Source organism: Mchenga conophoros, linkage group LG10 (assembly GCF_057382185.1).
Source record: "Mchenga conophoros isolate Kocher_MC1m ecotype Shallow Benthic linkage group LG10, M_conophoros_male_GT1.1, whole genome shotgun sequence".
NCBI lineage: Eukaryota > Metazoa > Chordata > Actinopteri > Cichliformes > Cichlidae > Mchenga > Mchenga conophoros.
Genome location: NC_140535.1, coordinates 34,070,821 through 34,098,751, shown reverse-complemented (window position 1 = coordinate 34,098,751; position 27,931 = coordinate 34,070,821). Strand labels below are relative to the sequence as shown.

Below are 27,931 nucleotides of genomic sequence, written 5' to 3'. Positions count from 1 at the left end.
AGTCACCAGTTAAAATGAAAGTAATCAGTTGGTTGAAACAGTAGAAAAAAAACAGGCTGCTTCCTCTTTCTGCAGGCGCCACAGTTTCCTCTGTGGTAGTACTTGAGCAACACTAGCGTTTTGTCTTCATACCACCCACACACTTTCAGACCCATCGCAGGTTTGACTTTTCAATGAACAGCATGCTATTAAAGTTCGCGCAGATTGTCGCTGCTTGTTGCCTGAATGTAAAAGACATTTTTATAACATGGCAGCTGCAGCTCTGAGAACACAACTTCAAAAAGTAAAGGACGCATAAAAACAGAAGTTGTAGCAACGCTTGATCCACAGTCTCGGTGTTTTGGACAGGAAGCAGTGACAGCCTGGCGATTACAAAAGACGTCAACTGTCATCTCAAAAGTGAGTCTTGGTTTGAGGGACTGGAGGGCAACTGTTTTTCATTCTCAGTTTATTCTGCAACAGTTTCCAAAACCTTCCATATAACATGGTTACAAAGTTCACAACTCCAACAAAATATACAACAATCATGAGGTTCATGCACAACAACCTGACCACTACCATGTGCATGTGGATAAAGTGGGGGTCAGCGTGGGGCTAAAGTGGGGTTTGGGCAAGTAGATGAACCCTAAAATCCTAATTATTGACATCGGCATGAACGTGTGGCGGAGATGGGGGGGTCATCTCAAATCATCGAGAGCCTTCTGCTTATAAAAGTTGCAGGTCGATCGACGGGCTCCATGGAGCTCATATAACTTTTATTTGATAACTGGTCTAAATTTAAACTAGTCTAGTTCCTGTAGGAGGGAAATGTTTTCTACACAAATGGAAATGTATGAAAATGAAGAGCAACGACAGCAAACACTTCAGTGTTACGCTCGGCATGAAAGTTCTGCCAGACACATCTTATCTGTAGCTAGTTTTATTTTATTTAATAACTGTACAGTACTCTCTGTTTATAGTGACCATTGTCCTTAATGTAAATATGTAAGAAAATTGTGTACGTTTCTGTTCTGTGTCCTGTTTGTTTGTATATGTCTTTTTGGCTGCTGTTACAACCAAATTTCCCCGTTGTGGGACAATTAAAGGATTATTCTATTCTATTCTATTCTACATTAATCAGCATTAAGCAATTTCCCAACCGTCCGGTTAAAAACTGTGAGACAAAGTCACAGTTATTGCTACAAATGAGGTTAATGCAAGCACAATGTCATGGATCATATCCAAAGTGGTTGGAAGTGAGATGTTGGAGTGTGAAGGGTCACTGTTGACCTTGGAAAGAGTCGTTTCCCTCTCACAATAAACTTCTTCCTCAGCATATCCACTCCGATCAGTTCTCACAGCAGAGATATCTCGCATTTAAAAACTAAAACTTAGCCTTAATACTGTTAAAGTTTGTTATTCACATGCAACAACTCATTTATTCAATCATTTGTGATTTATGGAGGTTTATGTGTTGCAACTAATTGTTGATGAGCAACAGTTTTGTGATCACAGGACAGTGTGCCATCCATTTTCTGCCGTTTTGTACACAACCTGAGGTCTGCTGGTGATAATATCAGCCATGTGGATGAATGAGAGTCTATTTCTGTACAGAATTAGGAAGCTGCCACCACCGCTGCTGCTGTATACAGAGGAAATGAAAAATCAACACTGATCATATTCCCTCAGTGAAATGTCATGTTTAATACTGAGGATGAGTAGCTCATGTTTCACTGCAGCCGTGTGTCTGACAGTGTGTTCTCTACTTTATTTGCTTTCTTAAAGAGTTTTGAGCCTCGGGGCCACCATACCAGAGTGCAAAGACACGGAGAGAGACACTAGAAAGCATAACATCTTCTGAAACAATGAGGGGATTGAATTCAGGCTTTAGATGAGCCACAAAACTGAGAAACACACAGAGCCGTGCTGTGCAGCAATTCATAAATTAATATCTAAAACTGGACGTCTTTTAGGGGTTTTTCCCCAGTAAAGCGGAGTCATCTGCTTCTCACTAAAGACATTTTAAGATATAACTCCCACACAATTCTTTAACAAACAGCCCGGTGCAGACACAGTTAGGTCTCTGTGGACAGTTTTCATAATGACTGCAGCAGGAGACTTTTTTATGACCCTGGAGCTATACTGGGAGGGCTTTAGGGTAGGGGCGTGGCCTCTGACACGGCCTGTAGCTGCTGATTAAATGTTGATGTTAACGACTGAAAAGTCCACACCCGATAAGTGACTTAACGATGGCTACGTCCATCTTTTAAATACAGTCAATGAGGGATTGTGTCACGCCAAGTGGGCGTTGGTGGAACTGCAGTTTGTGTCCAGCCCAGCTGGTTACTGCTCGTTTCCCCACAGATGAAACTTTATTTATAAATCAATAATTTGCATCCTTCGGAGGACGAGGACACGCCGGTAATCGTGATAACAGTGAAAAATCAAAATCAAAGAATGACATGATGTTAAAAACATCGTAAATAATCCACCTGCACAGCTACAGATTCTTCCCTTTCAGTTCTTAATATATTATTGCACAATTACCCACTTAAATAATTTCTTGTGTTTTGCATGATCACAGACTGTGTTTTCCATGGTAATAGTTCCTTTATCTCCTCTATTTCTTAATTCGATGTTTTTTTGTGCAAGTCTAATCATGTCGAGTTTGAGGTACCAGCGGTGATGACTGAGGGGGTATTCAAAGGGTGCCATGGATACGATGTGTTTCAAAGGCGTCCACGTCAAATGAGATAAAGGTGCTGCTCTGAGAGAGAGAGCGGCGTTAGCTCACCTATGGTTTGTCGAAGCTCCTCGCACAAACTTATGTGTGGGAACTGCAGCATCTGCTTCCACTTCTTGCTCTTTCCTTTTCTGTTCCCGCCCCCTCCTGTGAATGACATACACATTTTTTATTGTATTTTGGGTTTGAAGGAGAAGAAACATTCAAAAGTAAATCAGCAGGATGTCGTCATACCGTTGATACTGAGAACCCGACTGAGGTTTTTAAGACTTAAATATGTGTCGAGTGCATATTAAAAAACAGCACAGCGTCGAGCCCTGACGAGCCGCGCCCTGATGCTTCTGAACAAGTAAAGTAAGAAACGCAAATTCTGGTTTCCAGGTTGGATTTTGAGACCATTTCTGAGGCGGTGGAGAAAAAATCATTTCAGAGAGCCGATCGACCCGATCGATGCAGTGATCTGATTGGTCAGATCTGCTTATTCAGATCCAAAAAATCTAACTTGGTTTGAAAACATTAATGTTGCAAATTCGCCCAGTGAAATCACATCATCAGTGTGAAAAGCTGCACTGAAAAAGCAGACATGCAGATATTTTCTGAGCGCTGGATGTTTTTCCTGTGCTTAAACAACAAGTAAATTCATTGCAGGGACAGTCTGTGTTAGCCTGACTGCTCACCACAGATCACATAGATGGTCTGTTTGTGTGTTAGAAACCAGGAAACTCGTTGGTTCGATGAAGTCGGGTTTTTTTCAATCTTAGGACTGAGAGCGTCCAGCAGTCATTTGGGAAAAATGTTATTCTCCAACTGGTTGTCAAGTAGTTTCTGGAGGTTGCCAGCTTAAAAGCTTCCCTGCGACTGCTTTAGTCACTCATAGTTTGCACGAAACACACCAACCTATCTGCCAACATATAACCTGGAAACAGAGAGCGTTTCCCTTCCAAGTAAAAGTTACGCCTTACTGTTGCAACCAACACGTTTCAAAAGGTACAGCTTTTACTTTGAAGGGACACTATATTTGTAGAGTAGTTTGAGTGTTTGCAAGTCGACGTCTTCCATACTGGTGGACGAAGCAAACGCCAGGAAACTCCATTTTGGATTTTTATTCTAAGGGAACACACGCCAATACGCCAATCACAAGGTAACATTATTTTACTCCGATGGTGGTTCACACTAAGCAGACCAGACTATAATACAATAGAAGCTGCAGCAGGTGATGTCTGTGTGGTTTTAAAGCTTTGTTGTTGCTGTGATGAGATTCTTTTGATGGCCATGATGTAATTCCACATAAGTAGTCCTCCTGTTGGTGGTCATGGCTGAATATTCTTGGGTTCCCAAAATCACTGTTCTTCATGTTTCATCTGAAAACGCCACCATAACAACCACAGTTTACAAAGTAAACATCACGTGGTAAACACAACTTGCGACCATGAGCTCCACGAAGGTCGTAAACTGAGTACGAAGCAGGGTCGCTTTCTCATAGACGTCTATTCAATCAGATCTGTTTGAAACCAGAAGAGTCGCCCCCTGCTGGAAGTTGGTTCGATCGGTCCAAACGTGAGAACAGAAGAGAGAAAAGCAGCATGTTGTGGTTTTAGTAGGAAGCGCAGGCTCGATCTGTGGGGGTGATGTGACCAGAGGTGCTGATCTGAGCAGATGTGGCTCCCATGCGCTTTAAACAAACAGCAGGAAACCCAACACTCATACCCACAATCACTAATTTTGCAGCTTCACCCTCTATCTCTAATTTTGAGGGTTTGAGGCTTACACATGTTCAGTAACACCTCTGCTGTTGTCGGTCGTAGGTGGCAGGCAAGGCCAAAGGGCTCGTTACAACAAATGATCCCCAGCGATGAGCCGGCTCCTCACCAATCCAGCTGTGCACACACGAGCTGCAATGCACAAAGGAAAATGAAACCGAGAGCCGGACAAAGGTCTGCCTGTTTTTCCCTCCTTCCTCCAGAGTCGTATTCAAACAAGACGAAACCAGTGAGTGAAATCTGATTAAATTTGGTCCTTTGAATTTACTCAGAAGTGATATCGCTCTCTAAAAGAGGATCTTTGTAAAGCTGTGACCTGCTGGTCTGCATCTGAGGATTGTTTGTTTTAGGGTTTCTGGGATGTTTTGAAGGACAGTCTGAATAATCACAGACACTGAGAAAAACAGAGGGAAGTAGTTTCTAAATCAATAATCAATTTAGCAAACAGGTCCTGGAAGTCTGTTTAAAGCTTTTGAACATGAAGCATTTTTCTCTGTGGACAAAAGCAGACTGTCTCTGCACCCAAGCCTGAACCACTCCTGAATCCTCTTTGTTTATCTCAGTTAAGAGCACATGCTGTGGTCAGAGGAGGGATCTTTTATTCGAGGCTCCGTGTTTGAAATGCGATGAGGTTAAAAGTCATGGCAACCCTGCAGCCGATGAACCGTTTTCATAGAAGCCGTCGAGCAGGGTGAAGACAAAGAGCTGCAGAACAAAGAGAAACCAGAGGAAGTTCCTGTCCTCTCTGTGTTTGGGCGGTTTCTCAGAGCCAGGCGGCACTCTCGTTTCTGATAGAGCTTCATTCAAGACGCAGCAATAAGCAGGACCAGCGCACTCTGTGAGCTCATGTCTGAGCCTCGAACGCCAACCATCCTCCCTTTGCAACTTTAGGAAAGAGATCGGATCCTGTCACCATGCTCCGTATATATCTGCTCCAGAGTTTCTTAACATTTAATCTGATGACAAACATCCATTTTTAGAGATATTGGATCATCGCGCTACAAAAACAAGAATAAAGTCTTTTAAGAATCTGCATTTAATATTGATGCTCATCAGTAAAAGTCGGGAATTCAGACGATCTCTAAAAGTGGAGCAAAGCAGTGATGGAGAAATGTTTTGGTAGCATCGACTGCAGTTTCTCTAACAGCCAGTTCACAAAAAGTGACTCGTTCCTCATTGACTCCCATGTTAAAAAAAATCCCACTTTACAGAAGAAATCAACCAGCTAAGAATAAACACATTGGGACAGTTTCTCCCTTTAACTCAGCTTCAGTGTGGTGGGTAAATTTGTTTATAACTGATCCATCTCGATCCTTCCGAGGCTTAAAGTTGGGCTGCAGTGATTAATATTGGATTGCAGCTCTAGTAGAAGTGGATTGGGCTTGTTCCCATCATGCATTTGGGAGCATTTTTAATGGAATATCTGATAAGTAATATATTCTCTTCTGCTTCCAAAAACCCAACAGGACAGCTGCAATAAATCTAATCAAACTGCAGGTTCATAAATGGACATCAGTGTCTGTGGTCTCATCATCGTGTTGCTATTTTCTGGCCCTTTGCTACAAAAAACTGGGACAGAAAGTCCGATTTAAAGAATAAAAAATAAAGGAGAGCGAGTCCCCCCATCTGCTGTCTGTAAACACCCTCTTACGTGAAATATCGTGAACCTGCACCATCCAGGCTTTCACTGATAACACGGCGTTGTTGTAAATACAGCAGCAGCCTTGAGGCGTCCAGCCTTCAGCATCCCTGATCCTGAAGGAAGGCAGTCCACGCTTCAGGATTTGCTATTCAAATACTTCCAGGCAGCTGCTTTGAAAATCAATTACTGTCATAGAGACACTGCAAACAAGATGTTGTGTTTGTGCCTGAAAAATGGGCGATGATATCAGAATTACAGATAAGCTGACTGATGCCCCGCGCCCGCTGTGTGCATTAGTGAAAATGTAAATCAAGACAAACAGCATGAGTACACGGATGGGAAGCCAATGAAAGACAGACTGAGCGATACACCGATGTAATTAAGATGAAAGCAGCCCAATTCATCCCGCACTCTCAAAGTCATTAGGCAGTTCAAAGGTTACACTTGAAGGCCAAACATGACCCTGGAGGCCATTATGAGGCTGGCTTATGAGCTAAGCAAGGTGAGTTCAGGTTTAACCATGGTCTGAAGCAAGTCCAGGAAGGAAACCACTGCCTGCTGACCAATCAGCTGACCAATCAGCAGGCAGTGGAACACCTTAAACTCTGTATTTCCATTCATGAAGACGTCTGCTGATTTCAGGCCTTCACAATGACTTTGACTTGGTTCGGTGTTGGGTGGTGTTTTTCTGAACCATGGAAATAATTCTGTGATCATCCACTTTAGGTGTTGGTACGCTGGTCAGTGCATCCATGCTTTCAAAGAATGAACAAGATTGTTGATTTGACTGGTCTCTGAATCATTTCTAGATCTTTTATCAGTTTCCTGTCCGATTACTTTTAAGTCTCTGGAAATGGGACACCTTCTTTAAAAAAGACTGTAAGTTCTGATGTTGCAAAAACACTCTGCAACAAAGCTGAAGGTCTGCACGTCTTTGCATCTTGATTATCTGACCTAAAATCCACTGTGGTGGTGTATGCATTGTGTATAATTTGTGAAGCAAGGCACCACAACCAGGAAGCTCCTCTTTGCAATAAAATGTTAACATCGAAGGCCCCGGTAGGACCATCTCAGGACACTGTAGGTAGAGAATACAGACGCAGACTGACTGTGTCTTCTGCAGAGGCCACACACATTCTGATTTAATACAGATTTATCAAATCAGTTTATCAGCTAGGTCCAGAAATGCTTCTTTCAATGATGTTTTTCTGTATGTCAGGGCACCGGATTAAAATGCTGAACAGGTCATTACAACTTTGGTGGTTCAACCAACATGTAAACCGAGGCAAGTGCTTACATCGAGTGGACAGAAAACCGGCCTCAAACATGCCGATTCGCAGCTTTTTCAGCAAAGCAAACTAAAAGTTGTTTTTTATTTGTCTCTGCGACTTCGTTCCGCTTACATGTTTATTTTTAAAAGGCGTTATTTTAAGGTGTTTGTGCTTCGCTTTAAAGCTCACGATTTCCCAGATTTTAATTGCTGTAAACAGCAGTGAGAGAGGAAGTGACATCAGGGACCGAAATCACATAGCATAAGGTGAGAACTGGAACGCAAAAAAAGAGAGGAGGAGGTGACAATCAAGTCAGGTTCAGATGCGGCTTTTCATGGTACTTCCTGTGAGAAGGCCTGTTTCCTTTGTGCTGTGCATTCAGACTGTGGTTTCCTACATTAAAGGAGGATATTTGTGTCTATATACCAACTAACATTACTATACGTGTAATATGGCAGTATTAGAGTGTGCAGGGTTTTTACTGATGTGTTCGAGTCCCGGGCCAACACTCGTATATTTTAAGGCCGCCTCCTCTTACCCAAGATGACAGATTGTCAATGACATGCAGTCGGTCAATACGACCTGGCTACTTACAGCCTGAAGCAGAGGGAATCTCATAAAAGACAGAGCCTGGGAGTAAAGGCGGGGCTTGAAGGTTTTTAAAGCAAACTTTATTGGTGTTTTTGTCAGCTTTGATTAGTGAACCGCTTCAAGTGCTGACACCTGCTCCTGGATTAGAGACGTCATCATCAGTCTATGCTCTCTCAGTCTTCCTGAGAAATACATTAGCTGTGCCCGGCTGTACTATAGATAAACCATGAACCATAACATGTTCCGCTTTCTCAGAAACATTCCTGCCTTTTCACTATTGATAATGTCTTTACAATTAGATAATGGAAAAGTCTTCTCACTGCAGAAGAACCATTAAATGACAGAAGACTTCTTTTCTTCTTTAACTCTAGATGAACCCGACAATTTGTTTCATGTATTTGTGTTGTTTGTTTGTTTGTTTTACAGATTTGTTGCACTGATGAATTTCTCTGATTTACACCAGCAGCATTTCTTTGTAACGTCCTGCTGAAACTGCACTTGGGCTCTAACTCTTGGCTGTTTATTATCACTTTTACACACAGATGGTTCATTAAATGTTAACATTTTCAAGAAGGTTTTTAGGTAATCGTCTTCCATCAGACTGGACTGACTTTAGCCCCTCTGTTCTTGGAGGACTTTGACTTGTTTCCTCAGAGTCTTTCATCCTTCTGTAGCAGGACGCTAATTCTTTATTTCAAACGTAAAACTTTACAACAGATTGTTAGTTGCAGCTGTGGCACAAACCATATCTTTCTCATCCATCTATAGTTAGCTGGTTTATAATTATTGATTAACAACATTATTGCCAGAGATCTTATAAGAGAGACTCGGGTGACAGAAACAATCCTGCACTCAAATCAACGGGAGTTTATTTGGTAGGAGGCAGAAGTTGACCATAAAGGTTTTTTTAAACCATATTTAGGGTTAAATTTAAACAACCTTTGGTGATTATAAACAATAACCACACAAACAAAGTCAAAAGATATTTCAGAAATGGTGAGAGTTGCTTTCATGAGGACTCTGTCCTGGCCGCAGCCTTCGTTAGTGCACCGTCAGCATTTCTGGAGCTTAACGGGCTCGTTGGTGCTGCTGGATTTTGCTTGTTTAGCAAGTCAACGAGTTAATAATAGTGGTTTGGAAATAAAATAAATGAAAAACTATTTTTAATGCTTTGAACAGAAAGCAAATTATCCACAACAGGACACTGTTACCAAGTACCAGCCATATCTACTGCCTCGAGTAATACCTCATGTATGCGACTGAGATCTGAGTAAGTTTACACTGACATGATATTGGGACTGATGATGCTGTCTTAGTGGACTTAGACGAAGAGTAGACAGAATGAACTTAAAGTCGGTTGGACGTTTACATCAGTTTATTGCCTCACCAGACTTTTTGATTGCGTGCAGCAGTTCAGTTTGGTCGTGCTGTTGCATACGCATGATGCCGTCTTTGTGCCCGTTTTATGTGCTTAATTGCATCATTCTCTGTGCAACATCCAGGATAACCTCCCAGATTTTGAAACCTAAACGGTGGCAGGTGTGACCACGTGCTAACAGGGTTTACTGCGGGGCTTTAGATGCCAAAGAAGCACCTAAGCTAAGTGTTAGCTTAATATTCGTTAGAGCATCTAAAACATGGACAGAAATCACACAGGAAGTTAAAGAACGTATTAAGCTAACATGGAAACACATCTAATCTAATACAGCTAACTAGATGGCTAACCGTGTAGTAACAGTGTAGCAGCTAATTACACCAATATCATAGTGAAAACTGAAAGTGGACTGGGGCGTGTATATTGTGTTTTACTGCACGTCTAAAATATGAAAAAAGAATTCTATGTTTGGTTTTGACGTCGTGTAAAATCGCTCCTCAGCGCTGGCCTAAATCACCGATCGGCCCTGCAGCACAAAAGCAGACATCTGCAGGGCATGAGTGTCTCTGCACACAGGAAGTGACACAAAAGGTCACGACTGGAACTTTTGCACGGCAGAGAGCGTGTCATGTCGGCCTCTCTCCTCCGTTCGTGCTCCAGCGTTCACGTCGCGCTGCATGATTTTAGGTCACTGACACATTCAGTGTTTCTTAGCGTGCCATCATGAAGAAACCTGCAGCTCAGAGGCCTGAACCCCCTGACTCTTTGTTTGGAGTAATACTGAAGAGCCGTCACGCTGCACATGCCTTTCGGGGAACTTTTGAGACTCTTCACGAACCAATTCGATTTCCAAGGCACACTGAAATTAACTGGCACTAATTGCTTAACAGAAGTGAGGAAATGGGCTAAAATCACATCCTTGGGCAAAGCTGAAGACGGTATACAGTACAGCACTCTGAATAATCCAACTGCAGAGTAAAACAGGTCAACTACAGATGAAACTCCCAAAAATGCTTCCTTCTGAAATTTCCATAACACACCTGAAGGACACAAAGATGTTGAAAATCAAGGTGCTGCCCCTCTAAAAGGTTTACGGATGCAAAAACAGAGCTGCTGATGAGCTGAGTTTATCATCGTCTGGCTGAATACCTCCTCTGCACCGAAGTTATATGCTCTTTGAAAACCTGCATTTAGATTACAGGATTACCTTTAGGACTCATGTGCAGTTACAAAGAAAGTACACAAGTTAATCAGGTTCTTTGTAGGTTGTAAAATTAGGTCAACACAACCTGTAATAAAATACAAAATCTAACATATGTATCATCACACTTTGTAACAAAACCAAAGCAAAATGTAGAAACAGTGTGGGCAAAACGAAGTGCACCCCATGCATCCGTAGAGACTTAGAGGTTAAGTATCAGCCAGATGCTGATAATCAAATGCAGTTAATTCATTTATCATCGGAAAGCATGACCACCTCTATTGACTCATTCAGGTGTGTGATAACACAATTCAATTATATTTTATTTTTATAGCACAAATCACAACAACTGTCACCTCAAGGTGCTTCGTATTTTGAGGTAAAGACCTTTCAATGATCCCCAACAATCAGACGACCCCTGTGAGCAAGCGCTTGGTGACAGTGGCAAGGAAAAACTCCATTTCAACAGGAAGAAACCTCCAGCAGAAGCATACTACAATCTTCTCAGGAGTGAACAGCAAAGACGTCCAAACGTCTGGGAAACTGCAGAAAAGCCTCAGACTCTACGGACCTCAGTCAGCTTATTAAAGGTTAAAGTTCATGTCAGCACACTTAGATAAAGACTGCACAAGTACATCCTTTTTGGAAAGGTTTCCAGGAAAAAGGTCTCTCTAGAAACGACATGGCTGCACGGCTGAGGTTTGCAAATCTCAACAAACTACAAGACCTCTAGAACAATGTCTTTTGGACAGACAGAGTGGAAATGCACAGCGCCACCTCTGGAGAAAACCAAACACAGCAGATCAGCAAGAACACCTCATACCAACTTTCAGCATGTTGGTGGATGGATGATGATTTGGGCACCTGGCAGCCGTTGAGTCGACCATGAACTCGTCTGTGTACCAAGACTCAAACGTGAGGCCATCTGTCTGACAGCTAACGCTTGAACTAAACTGGGTCGTGCAACAGGGCAACGATCCGAAGCAGCAAACAGAACGACTGAAAAAGAAAGGATTCAGGGTCCTCGCCACGCCTGAAATGCTGCGGTTGGACATTCACAGAGTTGTGCATAAACAAGTGCCCACAAACCTCAATGAGCTGAAGCAACATTGTAAAGAAGAGTGAATGAAAAATCCTCCACAACCATATCAGAGATGAATAAAGTCACAGTTTAAATTACTCCTGCTAAACAGTCACTGTTTGTCACACAGTGGTTTAGTTTGAGTAAAGACCCGCTGTGATATGTCGGTGTTGTTCACTGCATTATCACAGTTTATTGACTGTATTTATCGCTCCACTAACACTATGTAACAAACAGAAGAGTACAGCGACACTTACATTGAGAGGAAACAACTTTATGAAGTGACTGATGCGTTTCGGCTCGTGGCGTTCCTCGGGGTCATTCGGCCAAGCTGAAACACGTTGGTCACTTCCTGAAGTTGTTCCCTATTAATGTAAGTGTCGCTGGACTCTTCATTGGTGCACTTGACATGAATATTTTTCCAATTTTAAAAGCAGGGATCATCGTTGTTAGAGCGAATCGCTTCACTCAGCTTTTACATCAATTTGTGTTATTTTAAATACACTACTGATCCAAAACACCTCATAAATTATTATTTAAAACTACATGCAGATATTTAGAGGAAAAAAATCCCAGTTTGAGTTAAAGAAAGTGAAAAGTTGTCCAACACATGCTGAAGAATAACACTGCCAGCCCTTGTTTCGATGAATGAGTGCCCTGTTTACTGAAACACGTCTTAAATTAAATTAAACAAATTATTCATTCATCCCCAAACAAAAGGCCGGGGAATTATCCCGATATCAGATGACTCTCACATCCAAAACCAGGCAAACCCCAGTGAGGTCAGAAGAGTCACGGCTGCATGTGTGATGACTCAGTGGGGACAGTGCTATATGAGGAAAACTGAGAACGATCATTAAACAGCAATTATGTGTTACATATTAAGCAACGAGAAAAGGTGCAAACTGGTGCAGAAAATTCTGCAGATCGCAGGAAATTAAAAGCGCCGGGCTCACACTTTGTGTTGAACTTAAACTCAAGAGTTTAGATAAGTCTCAGCTCCAGAGAGGTCAGAGTCAAGGCCTGACGGGCCCAGAGATACGGTGCCTTTCTCAAGGGCGCTTCGGCTGGATGCCAGCACAGAGCCTCAGGTTCTGGTTATGTATGAGCACAGCTGATAAACTCATGAAACATCTTCTCAGGTGCCTGTGCACACGGCATTAGGATCATGTCGGCTGTGAGCCACTCAAACCTTTGTCTCCTGTTTACTGGAACAATAACAAAGGCCTTTGATCGCAGGAGGGCCGTTTATGTTGCATTAGGTATTCAAAAGTGTTAAGAGTTATTGGACAAACTGTGCCAGTAGAGTGTCCTACGAGCCAACCTTCTCACCTGGACCCTTACCCACAGATATCACAGCTTCCTGGTTGTAGCTGATTAATGAGGGCCGTTTTAATGATGATGATCTTTGGCAGGAACAGTAAAATCAATTGTGTGCACAAAGCCGTGCACAGCACAGCTGCTCTGCCACAACATCCTGTTTCGCAAACTACAGGACGATGCTGCAAGATCAGCAAGGGAAACCCGATGTATTGCTGCAGCCACAGTTCACGGTTACAACCCTTTCCGGACAACCTTTTTAGGTACACTATCAAAGCCACGCCAAAAATAATTTTAAACATTTGCTACTTGTAACGTTTTCCCAGGCTTTAGGTCATACTCTTTGATGCAGCGTATACTGGCATATAGTAAACATTCATACATGCCCTGTGTAGGTAGCATAACACAGTTATTGACTTTACAATGTAGTCGGCACAATGAACAAGGAAGACAGAGATTTCACGGTAATTAAGAGATTTGTTTAAACATATTCCACGCCGAAGTGGACACTGTTTGTTAAATTCTTGAATAAAGTCCTCATTAAGTTGACATTCAGCGTAGGACCACGGATATGAAACAAAGCTTTATACCGCTCGAATTATAAACGGAGTTCGGTTGGTCGTTTCTATCTACTCGTACGAACTGTATTTACGGTAACACCCTGCGCGCATAATCAGAAGATTTGTCAGGAAGTGCAGGAACAGTTCGTGCCGCCTGAGTCCGGGGCATCCCTCCGGTGCTGTGACTGTAACACACCGGTGGAGAGGAGCTGTCACACCGCCTTCCCCATCCTTACCTTCCCGTGCTTTGAGCAGCACAGTGTTGGCCACGATGTTCTCGAGCTCCATGTTAATGCTGTGCGGGCTTACAGCAGCGGCAGCACACCGAGCTCCAGGTCCCCCCCGGCGGCTTCAATCACAGTTATCCTCTGCCAAGCACCGTCCACCGCCACCACCTCCTCCCACCGCCCAGCCAAGGAGGAAAAACTCCGTTCTGCTTTCGCGCAGACCCGTCCGGTGACAGTCCGCGCCCCTCCTCTCCTCTTTCTCCTCCTGTTACTCCTCCTCCTCGCTCCATCACTCCGCCCTGAAGCTGCTGTCAGAGAGGAGGAAATAAAGCAGACTTCTCACTCTGTTACAAAGGCGCGTTTAAGGAAATAAGCATCATAATATCAAAGGCAGATAGCTCACTCTGCTCATATCTAATGCTTCGGTTTTGAGCCCCGAAGTGTGTGTTAGTTAAAGAAGCAATTTAAAGGTATTAGAACATGCTAGCAACCATACCATTCGAGTTTGAGTTATATTACAACAAACTTTACTTAAACATCAATTTAAAAAAGACCGAGTGGCATAATTTATAATGGACGCTTTACCAGAGACGGAACTGGTCTCTGATAGCGCTTTGTGACTTTAAGCTAACCGTTTAACCATTTAATCATTTAGTACTGTTAGCTAAGCATTTAATTACCTTTGGTTCACCGTTCAGTACTTTTAGCCATTTATAACAGGTTATTACTTTTAATTCATTTGGTTAACTGTCTTTTATTTTTAGTTAACAGTGTATTACCTTTAGCTGACCGTGTAATCTGTTATTTTTAGCTGTTTCGTTCCTTTCTTTACATTAGCATTTTATTAATTTTTTGCTACCTGTGTTATGTATTATTTTTAGTTAGCTGTTTATTACATTTAGCTAACTGTTTCATTTGTTACTTTACATTAATAGTTTATTACTTTTTTACTACCTGTTGTATTTATTATATTTAGCTAAGTCTTTATTACATTTATCTAAATAATAACTGCAGCTCCATGAACACGCACAGCTGTGGCTCCAGCTGCCTCTGTAGTTCTGCAAACTTTGACCCCCACAGAGTTGAGCCTTTCAGTTCAATCAGCTTACCTAAATCAATTTAAGATTTAGGTAAGTTTAACACAATTTAACTGCAAACATTTGTGCAAATCCTATTGAAAATAACTAAAATTACTTTTTTCTTTTTTCTACTTTTACTTATTAAACCCATTCAGTTCAGTTTGGACTCGTTTCTTAGAATCAGAAGAGCCTCCAGGAGCTCCAGCTTACAATGTATGAATTGAAATTCCACCGCTGTGGGAAATTTAAACTTTCATAAGTCATCTGAACTTTTATTGTTTCCTGTAATATTGAAGACAGTGTGTGTTTGTGTGAACTGTACAGGAAATATGTGTCTACTACTGTAACTGCTAGTAGATCTACTGCTTGTGGTACTATTTGCATATATTTATTGATGTTTCTTTGTTATCATATGTCATTTAGCTATTTGTGAATTTAAGTGGTAATATTGTGCAGGTAAACTTGCTTTATTAATATGTAAAGTTTATTGATATAGTGCTTTTTAAGATGAGGACATGTCAAAAAGTGCTTTAGAAACGTATTAAAAATGGTGAGATAATCACCTGAATCCAGTAGAACAATACAAAACACCCAAGCGACTGGTATTTAAAGAGACTGTAGGCTGCTCCTCAGGTTTGGCACTAAAGTCTGATATATATTAGATTTCAGGAGGATTGTGTCAGTATTTCTACTTTGGTGTTTCTCACAAAGAAAACTATGAGAAGAAACTCAGATCATCAGCAGGGTTTTAACCTTTAAGCAAACAGGCAGGAGGGTTTAAGTGCAGATTTTATTTATATCTGATCAATAATGAATAATGACGACTCTGAGGATGTCTGGATTTCAGCGCTGTGAGTCTCTGAGCAGGTGTGGAGTAGGTTAGATCACACTGACCTCTGGATGTTTCAGTCATCAGCTGCAGGTTCTCAGCTCTGACTCAGCAGCTCAGAAAATCATGATGTCAAGCATCTCATTTAAAAATAAAGATCCCCTCAAATCACCACAGAAAAATGACGTAGAAAACACCGGGCTTGTTTTTAGATGCTATTACAGGTTTGTTACATGGTGGTGTAATGAACGATACTGCTCGTGTTTAAAGATCAGTTTGTGTTGGATAATTGTTTTGTCAAGTGAAAAACAGGATTTTGACTTTTAGCAGTGGATAAAAAAGCTGGAAGTTGTAATTCTGATTTATAATCAAAGTATTCATGAATGAATTATTCATGGCATGTTCACAGTCACATACATGACATGGATGAAAATTATAGATTGATCGACGTGTAAACCAATTTAATGCTGAAGCCTTTGATATATTAATGACGTATATTGTTGTTGGGTAGCTTGCTAATGCAATTTATCTGCAAGATAAGATAAAGGTTTCAAATAAATGATGCATTATTTGCATCCAACATACAGGAGAGTAGAAGAAAACAGCATAACATGGGAATATGTTACAATGTTACAGTGAGTGAATGGTTGTACCTTCTTTCTGCTCTCATCCACTGTAAGATTTTTTTTTTTTTTTTTTGCCTGTCCCGTTTGGCTCTTTTGCCATCAGAATTGTTGTCTAAAGGCAAAGAAAGATGCCCAACGGATTTACTTTACCAAATTGACCATCCCAGCCTTGCCGTAATGGTCCATTTGATTCACCTTTTATTGTTTATTTTATTTTCACTTACTGAATACGGGACAGACTTGACTGGGGGGAAGAAGGGGAGAAAGAAAGAGGGAAAGAGAAACAGCTGAGAAGAGGGACGGGGGAGAAGGGCAAAAGACAAAAACCAACAGAACGGGCAGAAAAAGAAAAAAAATGCATATATCGATCACCTGGATCACCTGCTGAGAAAGAAAAAAGAAAGCAAGCAGAAGAGAACAAGAGTAATAGAATAAACAGCATCACAATGATATATGGGAATATGACAGTAAATACTAAATGTTAAACATTATTGTGCAGCACATAAGATCAACAGAACACAGTGTGCTTTGAGGTAGGAGCCAAAAAGGGTGTAGTTTGTGGGTGTGATCACCCGTGTGTACACCTGTGAACATGGACGCGCTTGTTTTTTGTTTTTTTAAAAGGTTCCTTCATGTAATGATCTGCTAGAGGGTGTGGGGGGGCCACAGCCCCGTCCTCCAGGGCGTGAAGCAGGTATGGAGGAGATCAAAACTCCAGACATCCAGAGGCCCCCAGAACACAAGAGACCAAGGAAGACCAGCAGCCGCGGAGCAGAAGCCAGGGGGGGTTGCACTGACGCGCCCGTGAGCTCCGCCGGCAGCCAGCCGTGCCTGAGTGACCGAGCCCCAGGCCGAGAGGCCGGGGGCACCCCACCTCCGAAGTGGCCCGAGCAAGCCCCAGGCTCCAGGCCCCGATAAGCGGCCGCCAAGGAGTGAGCCGGTGTGTACCTGTACCACTGTACCACTGTAAGATTAAATACTCTGATCCAGCGGCTTGTTGGGATGGGAGACCCACATGTCCCCTTCTGGACTCACCTCTGTTAATATCTTAGCAATTTGGCATAACATACAGTAAACTTAAAACTTTCTATTTTTTAAGTTTTTCCCGCAAAATTATTTGAATTATTTGATTTATAAAATAATTGCTTTAAGCAGAGAAAATAATTTCTTCGTTTATATTTTTATTTTTTATGTTACATTATTTTGTAAATATTAAAATGTGTTTATTTTCTCCTGTACTATATTCTTTTTTATTTTATTTTATTTTGTTTTTGCAGGTGGACTCTGTACATTCTGAAAAAAATGAGAAAAGAAAAGCGGTTGGGTTGGAGGGGTGTGGCCTAGTCGTCACATGACCTGCACAAACCAAACACGTGCTTCCTGTTGCTGCCCGCACGTTGGCTGTTCCTTTCTGATTTTTGGAGCCACAGTAAGAGCAATACAAAGTTTGCGGCTCTGAAAACGGAGGAAAATCTCTAAAATGCCGCGAGCCAAGCAGTCAGCCCGGAGGAAGAAGTTTGACTACAACCGGAACCGGAAGAACGTGAAGACGAAGAACAAGAAGAAGTCGAACCCGAGGATCGAGCAGTGAGTGTTAGCATGTGTGCTAATATTAGTAGGAATGATGCAAAAACACGTTGTTAAAGCTGCAGCCAAAACATATCAGTGCCCCGAGAAAGTTGATTGTTGGTCCCATTTGTTCCATTTGGATAAAGTCTTCATAAAAGAGAGTATTTTATACTTTTAACACAAGTATCTGAGTGTGAACTGAATATTTGTCATGAAATCAGCTGTTTGATGTTAGAGGATGAATGTACAGAGGCCCACTAAAACCTCACCTGCTGTTTTTAATGCAGTTGTTTGAGTGATACACAGACGGAGGATGGAAATGATCATTAGTGACGGTGACAGGCACTAAAATGTCCTCTTTTATGTGAACCAACAACTGAAATGTTGCAGCAGATGTGCAGGGTGTCTTTAAAAATGCTGAGAAAACTGGACAAGTCATGTCCTTAAGAAATGGAAGGAAAATAAATCCCGCAAAGACCTGACACAGGGCCTGAGAGATGGATCTGCGGTTTACTGGCTGTCAGGAAGTCATTGTTAACGGAGGGAAACAGGAAGATTGGGCTGAGGTTTGCCAATTATCCAAACACTGGACTGAAAATCAGTGGCAGCAGATCTGATGGAGGGATTATTCCCCATCATCACTCCATCAGAGGAGCCTCTGTGATGGTTTGGAGCTGCATTTCAGCCAGTGGAGCTGGGTATCTTGGCAACACCGTTAAAAAGTACCATTAGATTTTGATCCACCACGCAGATCATCTGGAAAGCATCTGATTGGCAACGGTTGCATTTGTCAGCATGACAGTGATCTCAGTGTCAGTGCAGTAAAAGCATATCTGGATAGAACAGCATCAGTCATGGATCGGCCTCCCCGAGCCAAGACCTCGACGTTATTGAAGCACTGTGGGGTCATGAAAGTGAAAGGAACAAAAGAAGAGCTTTGAATGTCCTCAGAAAGCTTGGCGAAGTATTCCTGAAGACCTCTTAAAGAAAATACAGGCTGTGTTGGAGGACTAAGGGTTTCATTTATTAGTAATAAATCTGGTGAATAACTGTTCCTGTGCATTAAAGACTCGATTCTACAGACAAAGTTGTGCTCTTGGTCACGTGCTAGGCTGCAGTAGATGAGCTGTTCTCATGTCTAACATGTTGTCGTTGTCAGATCTCAGATTCGAAATGCGTGGGACGACAACAAGTCCGTCGCCAGGAACCTGCAGGAGATGGGTCTGGCTTTTGATCCTAACCGCTCTCTGCCCATAAAACAGCAGAAGGTAAGAGACTGCGCACAGTTTAGGTCTCGGATCTCTTTAGCTGCGCTTAATTTGCTCTAAAAACATGTTTTAGATGCAAAGTCAGTTTCGAAACATAAATATGAATTTATTCATAAATTCTGGTTGTGAATGTTTATATTTTATTCAGGTCTTCTATCCAATCTTTCTAATCATCTGTCATTCAGTTTTGGTGAGCCTGTGTGAATTAGCCTCAGGTCTTAGCTGACAGGACTGGCACCGGCGTGGTCTTCTGCCGCTGTAGCACATCTGCTTCAAGCAGTATGCACCCAGAGATGTTCCTCCGCCTACCTTGGCTGTAATGAGTGGTTTTTGGCTCATTAGATATTTGTGTTAACGAGCAGCTGAGGTGGTGTACCTAATGAAGTGGTCTGTGAGTGTAGAGCTAAAGATGAAAGTGATTAAATCAGTCATATTTATAACAACTGCAAACACCTGAAATGAAGGAATGACCTCAAGTTTTTGCTATAAATTCTGTTAATGTTAAAAACAACCAGCACATTAAACTTGCAGCATGTTTGTGTTGACCTCCTGCAAATGTTAGTTTGAGCCTGAAGGGGGCGACAGAGTGTTAATTATGAAGTCTGCACTCAGCCTGAGATGTTTGATTGCTCCAGGTTTCAGACAGAAACAGAGATGCTACCTCCTGAATTTATCCCGGCTGATGTTTTACAGCTGCTCGTGTTTTTAATTAATCACCGCTGCCGTTTCAACCCGGGGCTAAACCGAGTGAATGCCGGCCTGCGGGCTGCACTTTGTTTTCCAGCAGCCTTCAGACATTCAGACGTTTTCATTTTGTTCTCCTGTGACGGTGACTAAATGATGAATTCGTGTCTTCCCCCCGGGCTCGGCGGCGAGGACACTTAAACGGTTTTGTCTCCCGAAACGTCGTCGCAGATGAGATAAAGCACATTTCACAGCTGTCATCGCGTCGCATTACGGTGGAAGACGGATGATTATGTTTATTAACCCAGAGTCCAAACAGGCTGCCTGATGACCTTCATTGTGTTTTTCTTCCACGCGTGCAGCTCCCCCGGGAAGACAAGAAGCCTGCTGTCGTCACCAAACCCTTCATCGTACAGCGTGAGTGTCTCCTCCTCATGTACATGAATGTCTGCTTCACTTCATCCTGCAGGTGACAGGAAACGCTAAACTAAACCCCACCTGCTCATTTATTCATTTATTCTTCTTTTATCTGGAGCCAGGAGCTGTGTGTCCATGATGTCAGCATGTTTTTCTGTCACACTTCTATGATTTAGGGATGATTTCTAGTTCATTGGCTCCGATCAACGTGAGAATAAGATGTGATCTTATAAAGACAATAAGTCGATGGAGAAGCAGTAAGTTTACAGGGCGATGCCAAGGTTGATAAATGACAATAAGAGAACAACAGAAAGGTCGGTGACCTCAGCAGAGGCATCCCGGCCTGCTCACTCAGATGTGGAGGGTTATTGTCCCGACTCTGGACTCCGTCTGAGGGTCTGATGTCTCCACCCTGAGTCTGAGTCTATTCACCTTTCTGAGGTGCAGGTGAGGGCAGGAACGTAGATCGGCGCTCGTCTCCGTCACTAACGTAGCCCAACAGAGGCCACTGAGCTGGCCGCTGCACAGAGCCCGAGGAGGGTTTGTTGTGGTCAGAGTTGGCTGGATGCTGGTCACCACGGCTCGTTTAAAGCCTGCTCGTGGATGCCAACCAGGCTGTGCTTCTAGGATTTAGCAAATATTCCCAAACACTTCATCCGTACACCGGTCTGTCCGGTTCAGCTCGTGAGCTCGACCACGAGGCAGCCAGAGTGGGTAGCAAATCTGTAAAATTACAGAAAAAGTTCTGTTAGCTCGTCGTCCAGATTGGGGGATTTTTCCATAATAGTGAAAAAAAAAAACTTTACTGCCATTTAATCGTTTATCTAGTTTTTATTCCTTCAGTATGAGCGGCTGTGGAGAGGTCTTTATCAACGGGACAACTGTACAGTTCAAGAAAAACAGTTAAACGTCGAGAGTTTGTCCAGTGGGCCGGATCCTGGCCCACGGGCCTTATGTTGGACCCCTCTGATATAGGGGGTCTTCTGATTGTTGGCATTTCTCAGTATCGTTGTGGTCGTCACCTTACAATATAAAGCACATGGTTAACAATGTGACTTGTAGTGTGAAGCACTTTGAGCGGACAGACACTTTGGAAATACACGAGCATGGTGAGTTGACCGTTACCGTGGCGCTGGGGCGGAGTCAGGATAAATCGTCCTCGGCTGCTGCTGCTTAATGACATGTCAGTGTTTTTAATGACGGCTTCTTCACTTCACTTCCAAAAGTCTTTTCACGTTGCGCTCTGTGAATGCAGCCTAACTAAACCAATTAAAATGAAGCCGTGTTTCACTTCTGTGTGTTTGTTGTGATGTTATAGAAGCAGCAGCTGCAGATTCACCGTTTTTATTTCCAACCTGTGGCAAGGTCGCAGCTCAGAAACGCTCGTCTGTGTCGGCAACCTTATTTCAGTTTGCATATTTACCTTCTTCCTGTTAAACCTGAGAAGAGTGTTTTTGTTCTTCTTCTTTGGTTTGTGTGAGCAGAGCTGGAGGCAGAGGCCAGCCTCCCCGGCAAAGACACCAAGACGTTATCGACCGACCTGATCGAATACGTTCAGTACATGATCCGAGAGCACAACCAGGACTACAAGGTAAGAACGACCAAGCTTGGACCACAGTGACTTTCATCTGGATTTAACAGTAAATTACAGCTCCTTCATTTTACGGCCAATTTCCTGAGTTATTCATGAAAGTTTCACAAAAATAAGCAGGTACTGACAGTAAAAGGTCAGAAACCCCCAAGTGACCGTTACTCATGTGCGTCACCCATGGTCTCTGCAAGAGGCATCCCATATCTGCACCTGTAACAGCCTCGAAGCACGTCAGGGCCTGCTTTATCTTATTTAAGGGGGAGATAGGCCGGAGCATGTGTCATCTTTGTGTTTCATGAGCCTGTAACTCAGAAAATAATCACGTTGTGAGGATAAATATTAAATATACTGCAGTTATTGCACAGAAAAATCACCTGATTCTGAGGGGGTCGGATCAGAGGCATTGATTGTTGTAGTTTTTTATACTTGGAATAACCCTGAAGTGACTTGGATAAACAGAGCAGTGTGTGGCAGAGGTTTAAACCGAGTTTTTATTAGAAAAATGACTCATTAAAATGAATTTTCAACAGTTGCTTTAGATGAGACTGAGTCACCGCCGGGAGCGCTGCCAAGCCAGAGTCAGTCAATAAGAGGGGATATTGTGAGAGTGTGGATTTTTCTCTGTACAATGAAACGTCCTTCACAGAGAAATTTTCCACCCTCGACTTTTTGAGCCGAATGTGTCAGCTGGAGCTTCGCACTGAGAACGTGTCGGCAGATTCAAGGGTTTTATTGCAGTTCAGACCCGGGTGTATACTTCTGCTCCCATCAAAGTGATGCTTTTTTTATTTTACAAATCAAAACACAGAAGAACATTCAGACCGAGGTCAACCATCGAATTACCATCGAAGGATGGTAATTCGAAGGATCGAAGGAAAGCTGAACGAAAATGATCCAGCAAACAAAAACTGTTGTGCTGCCACCCTCATATCGCCTTTTGGAGCCTTCACCTGACTTTTAAAAAATAATTGGAAAAAAAGCTCTATGCTGCTAAAAAATGAAAAATAGATCTTTGCAGAATTCTGCATAAATATGTATTTTACCTGGTTAATGTGTGTGGCGGGGCGTGGTCTGCAGCGCCGCTACAGGGGAGGCGGACGCACCTGAGCGGCACCCGCAATCACGCCTCGCCGCCTTAACGTCTGTGCTGTTGTGTTGGTGTGTGTCGGGCTGTGAGCTGCAAAGCTACAGCCGGCTGTGTGCGTACAGCAACCGTGTGTGAAAAGTGGTCAATAAAGAGATGTTGAAAAGCGTGTTCATGCAAACATCGTCGGGTCTGCCGTGATATGTTTACAACGGGACTTCTGCTCCTGAACCTCTGCGCACAGCGTCTGCAGATCAGGACTGTAAGAAGTCACTTTCATCTTTACAGGACTGTAAGCTGTCGTCTGTGAGGCGTGAGCGGTGTTTGTCTTTAACGTAGTTCGCGGTGGAGAACAGCTGCCGACATAATGTGGATCCGAAGATCCATAACTGGCCTACCTGGAGTTGAAAGTCTCGATAAATGCACGGCGTTTCGGCGGGTACACCGGCTTCTGCGAGTGTGACGCTTATTTTGAGTGATGAAAAAATAATAGAATATAATTTTATTTTTATATTTCAATATCACAATAATCTTCCAATTTAGAACTACAAGTTAAAAAAGAACTGACATAAATAAAATGCACTTCAGTTAAATACTTAAAAAAACTAATTTATTTTCCCAAACCACGCGGAGCCGCACTATAAGGACTGAGGAGCCGCAGGTTGCCGACCCTGCTGTAGGGTCTTTGGCTTACAGTATGAACCACGTTGAGAGGAATTTTGTTGGGATTATGTGTAAACAAAATTGAAAAAGAAAAGTCCTGGTGCAGAACAGCAGTCATCTCCCGGCTCTTTGTATAATAATATTTCATACAAGGCGTTCATCACAGATTCTCATTAGGAGGGACTTTTGGCTGCCTCTCCAGTGAGTCATTCATCCAAAGACTGACTCCAGCTCCACCTTCCTGGGCGCAGTCGGGCTGCACATGAACCAGTCCTCCACTGGTTGCAGATCTTTTTAGGGAGATCCTTTAATTTTCCGCAGAAGAAAGACTTCAGTTGACAGCTGTAGTCGAGTGGATGGGGGAGCTGGAGTCGGTCCAAAGGATGAGAGACTCACTGGAAAGGAAGCTGAAAAATGTTGAAAACAACTTGGACAGCAAGTTAGCTGGTGTCTGAAAGCACAAGCTGGTTAGCTGAACAAGAAGGTTATCTTACAGGCGATCATGGAGGAATAAAAATTAAAGATCAGCACGTAGCAGGTGGGAAATGCTGAGAGTTAAACTGACCACTTGTTTTCTAATACAGCATGGATCCATTATTTAAACTAAGACCCATCAGTCAGTGGAAAACAAGAGCAAGATGCTGACAGTAAAAATGTTAATGTTCACAGAGGAAGGCTCTCTCACGCTGCTGTCCCTTCCTTCCCCGCTCTGCAGGCGATGGCCAGAGACGAGAAGAACTACTACCAGGACACGCCCAAACAGATCAAGAGGAAAATCAGCGAGTATAAACGCTGCCACCCGCAGCACTACGAGGCCTTCGTCAGCTCGCTCGCAGCTCCAGAGCCGATGGTCCAGTAGAAGATCTGCTGTGGGTCTGAGGAAGTGGACTGTGGACATTCAGACTGAGGTCAAGTGTTTGGACGGAGAGTAAAATACCGGAGCTGTCGGCGAGTGCCGAGGAAACACGTCCATGTTCTGGGACGTTTCTCTCTCCTGTTGTATTTTTAATTGAGTCATTTTGTTTCAGGATTTATTCGTTCCTTCTTGTGAAAGTCAAACATGACTGAAATGAGATTTTTAATCATTTAAACCCCTTGAAACTCGTCCAGCAGGTGTGGGTTTTTTCCCTCTCTGGGATAAAAGTATTTCAGTTTCCTCCATAATCCTCATAAACCACAGAAGGACCCGAACATCCAAGTAAAATCATGAAAAATGGATCTATTTTTATTGGTGTGTTAATTGATTTCTGTTTTTATTCCCAAGCAAACCAAAGTCCGAAACCACGAGACAAGAATGATCTGTGCAGAGATCGAATATCAAGTGAGGTGCTAAAATAAAGAAGTTGGTGAATGTTTTTACTGATAAATAGCAAATATGTGAGCGTTTTTTGAGCCAGAAATAAAAGTCGGGATGATTGTTGGGACGCTCAAAGAGTTTCTGGATGTGACCAGAAGCGACAGATCAAAATATTTTTGCTGATTTGGAGGAGAGCTCTACAAAAATGTTAACGCCGTGTGAAAGCGTGACCCAGATCTTGCTTTTGGCGTGGCTCTAAAGACCTAAAATTACATTGCACAGCTCTGTTTTAAGCAATTCTTCTTTAAGTGATGGGAACTACGTAAGGATTATTTCAAACTGTCAATCATGCAAAGCTCCTTAAGCAGAGTCCAATAGTAGAAACTTGGAGATTTGAAACAAGTCTTTAAACAGCTCTCGAGCTGATTCAAACAACTTGTTGAAAGGCTTTAAAAATTCCACCAATAAGGGAGCGCACCGGAAAAATATTTTGTGATTTATTTATTTTTTGTGCACAATGTGTATTGTAAACTAAATTCTCGTTGCAGTGGAGTTCAGCTTCAGTCTTTGCTTTAATTGTGTTCAAATGCAGAGGAAGTTTGTTCACTGTGTTTAGGTAGAAACCTCATTAGAGTCTGGTTTTACTCTTTTACTGAACACGCAAGTGTTTAATATAAACGTACACGTTAATTTGAGTGTTTGATACGAGATTAATTCTGCAGGAGAAGCCGAATCAGGGTGTCTTAAATTTAAAAACATGTTTTAATCGGACGCTCGAAGTGCTTCACCGTCTTTGAAAAACCTGCAGGAGACGACAGTTTAATCAGTGGAGATGGAAGTGAGGACAGACACGATGACCCTGAGGCGAACGGGAGATGCGTGATAACAGACAGGTCGTGATGTCCTTTTGAAGAAAGGGAAACACCCGTCCGTGAGCTCCTCTGAAGACAGGCTAGGTCTAATGAATCAGCCTGTATTCAGTGAATCCCATTAACAGACCTCCACGTCGTCCTAATGATTTATTTTTAAAAGGTGCTCTCATGAAGAGTTTTATTTTACAGGGCTGGGGGGTTTGAACAAAGGAGACAAAACGCAGTTATTTTAATGACCACAAGGGGGCGGCGACTGTGAGACGATGGCCCCGCTGAGCCATGATGAGTTCAAGGGCTCAGCTTCTAGTTTCTTGTCTTCATGACTACGTTGTGATACTGATGATGTAGATTATGGTCTCCATTAGTCAGAAAGGCAGATAAACCAAGGTAAAATAATTTACTCACTGGCTAACCAATGAACGTTCAGCGTCCCCCAGTTTCACAGCCCACCTCTCGCTCTTCACGACAATCAACCCAAGAGTTGCAAAAATGGTGGTTAAGGGTGGCTGGGTGGTCTTTGTCAATAAGAAAAGCTGTAAAAGTCATGAAAATACAGTTAAAATTAAGGATCTATGCACTCCTTCTTATTCTAAAGCTGTGAGTCTTTGCCGGGTCGAGTTCTGCTCCTGGGGCTTATGTTTGACACCCCTCGCTTAAAATCTTAAATTCATGCTGTGGGAACACTGAACATCTGTCCCAGAGTTCATGGTAAAATGTCAAATTATCATGATAAGAAACAAAACCAAATAAATCCAAGATTAAATAAAATGATTGGGACACATCCTGGTTGGACCATGAAGGTGATGTTAACCAATCAGTCCTGTTCAATCCACACGTGCCTATGAATCCAAGTCATTTCCCTCCCTGTGTGAAACACTGATGGCAGATCTGCTGTAACATCTAATAATTCAGATATAACAAGGAAAAGTGTTTCTATTGTGATCATTTCTGAACTAATCGATCAAACTCTTACGTTTTGTGTTCATATATATATATATCACGCCAGTTTTATGCACATATATATATATATATATATGTGTGCATAAAACTGGCATGATTCCTTTTATTCAGCAAAAAATAACTGATTATGAAATCATGGCAAGTTTTTATGACCCCGTCTGTTAAACTGATAGACTAGGTAACATCTGGTTTGTACCTTTATCGTCTTTGGTTGTTGTTAGATTATCTCCTGCACGACAGCTAAACAACATCTTGACAAACTCTTCATCAGCTGTTTCACCTTCTGAGCTCTCATCAATCATTTACAGCCAAGAAAAAGATCTTTGGCGTGAGAGCAGGAAGTTCTTATCTGAGGTCGTACTGAAGGAATGTCGGGCGTGATTGCTCAGTTTATAAATAAACACCGCTGCTTGTGAATTATTAACAGAGTCGTTCAGCGTGAAAATTCAGGACCTTTGTGGGGTTTTTTTTTTACCAAGTTTGGTTTAAGACATTACTTCATATTTGTGTACAGTGTGTGCTGAGGAAATATTTGTATTTCCCCGGTTTGCAACCACCAGCATCCGCTGGTTGGCGAGTGGTTGCTGGAAATCACCAGGTGAGAAAGACCCCAAAGCTCGCAGATTACCTGTAAACACTCTGCAACTAAACTGAGGTCGTTTGGCTTCTAAGTAAAAACTGTCTTTTGAAATTCACAGTTTCAGCACAGCTCAGAGTAAATGGCGAATGTTGGGCTACCACAGCAATCTGTGGGCGACTAACATCATTTCAAGGAAGTTTTTGACTGGAGCACACTCTTTGCAACCAGCCCACCACCAGTGACAGCAACTTCCAGCAACCACTTGCTAACTGGTTAGGGAATGGTGGCTGCTGGGCCTGTGCAATCAATCAATGCAATCAATAAGAGCAACTCTGTGACTTGGATTTGATAAGGCTACCTTGATAAGGTTTGGGGGGTTTCTTTTGGCGTTATACTCATTCTTGTGCATTCTGTATATACACTAGCATGCAAGGACAGTCTTGTATCTGTTATATAACTGTTTTGGCAGGTGCAGTTTCCTGGAAGTTACGTCATGTACTAAAATGACATTCATGGAAGTCAGGTTTCACCCATGGTGCATCTCTTTCTAGGGCTGTTCAATATAACGATATATATCAGATGATGATATAAAAACGTCTATCGTTTCATTTTACGCTATCGTTTGTTTCGTGGTGTCGCAAAATAAACTGTTTACGGCAACA

At 42.5% G+C, this 27,931-nt stretch overlaps 2 protein-coding genes across 2 annotated transcripts in view; one reads left to right on the top strand and one right to left on the bottom strand.

Moving 5' to 3' along the window:
- The window catches only part of grk6 (G protein-coupled receptor kinase 6), a 49,150-nt gene extending 35,202 nt beyond the window's left edge, over positions 1-13,948 (bottom strand). Inside the window, exons 1-2 of the mRNA XM_085289884.1 lie at positions 13,760-13,948; positions 2,774-2,869 (exon numbers count right to left, since the gene is read on the bottom strand). Coding sequence (XP_085146010.1) covers positions 2,774-2,869; positions 13,760-13,811 — 148 coding nt within the window. The 5' untranslated portion in view covers positions 13,812-13,948. The remainder of the gene's footprint in view (positions 1-2,773; positions 2,870-13,759) is intronic.
- Positions 13,949-17,647: 3,699 nt separating this feature from the next.
- On the top strand, positions 17,648-27,931 carry nop16 (NOP16 nucleolar protein homolog (yeast)). Its single transcript, XM_085289883.1, has 5 exons — positions 17,648-17,871; positions 19,013-19,121; positions 20,168-20,222; positions 21,707-21,813; positions 24,276-27,931. Exons 1-5 carry the CDS (start codon positions 17,765-17,767, stop codon positions 24,417-24,419), a joined length of 522 nt encoding a protein of 173 aa, XP_085146009.1. The 5' UTR covers positions 17,648-17,764; the 3' UTR covers positions 24,420-27,931.

Excerpts from the sequence above, each read along its gene's own strand:
- nop16 (XM_085289883.1), top strand. The coding sequence starts at position 17,765 with ATGCCGCGAGCCAAGCAGTCAGCCCGGAGGAAGAAGTTTGACTACAAC. Across the intron at positions 19,122-20,167 it reads TGCCCATAAAACAGCAGAAG|CTCCCCCGGGAAGACAAGAA; the intron begins GTAAGAGACTGC and ends CCACGCGTGCAG. Across the intron at positions 20,223-21,706 it reads CAAACCCTTCATCGTACAGC|AGCTGGAGGCAGAGGCCAGC; the intron begins GTGAGTGTCTCC and ends TTGTGTGAGCAG.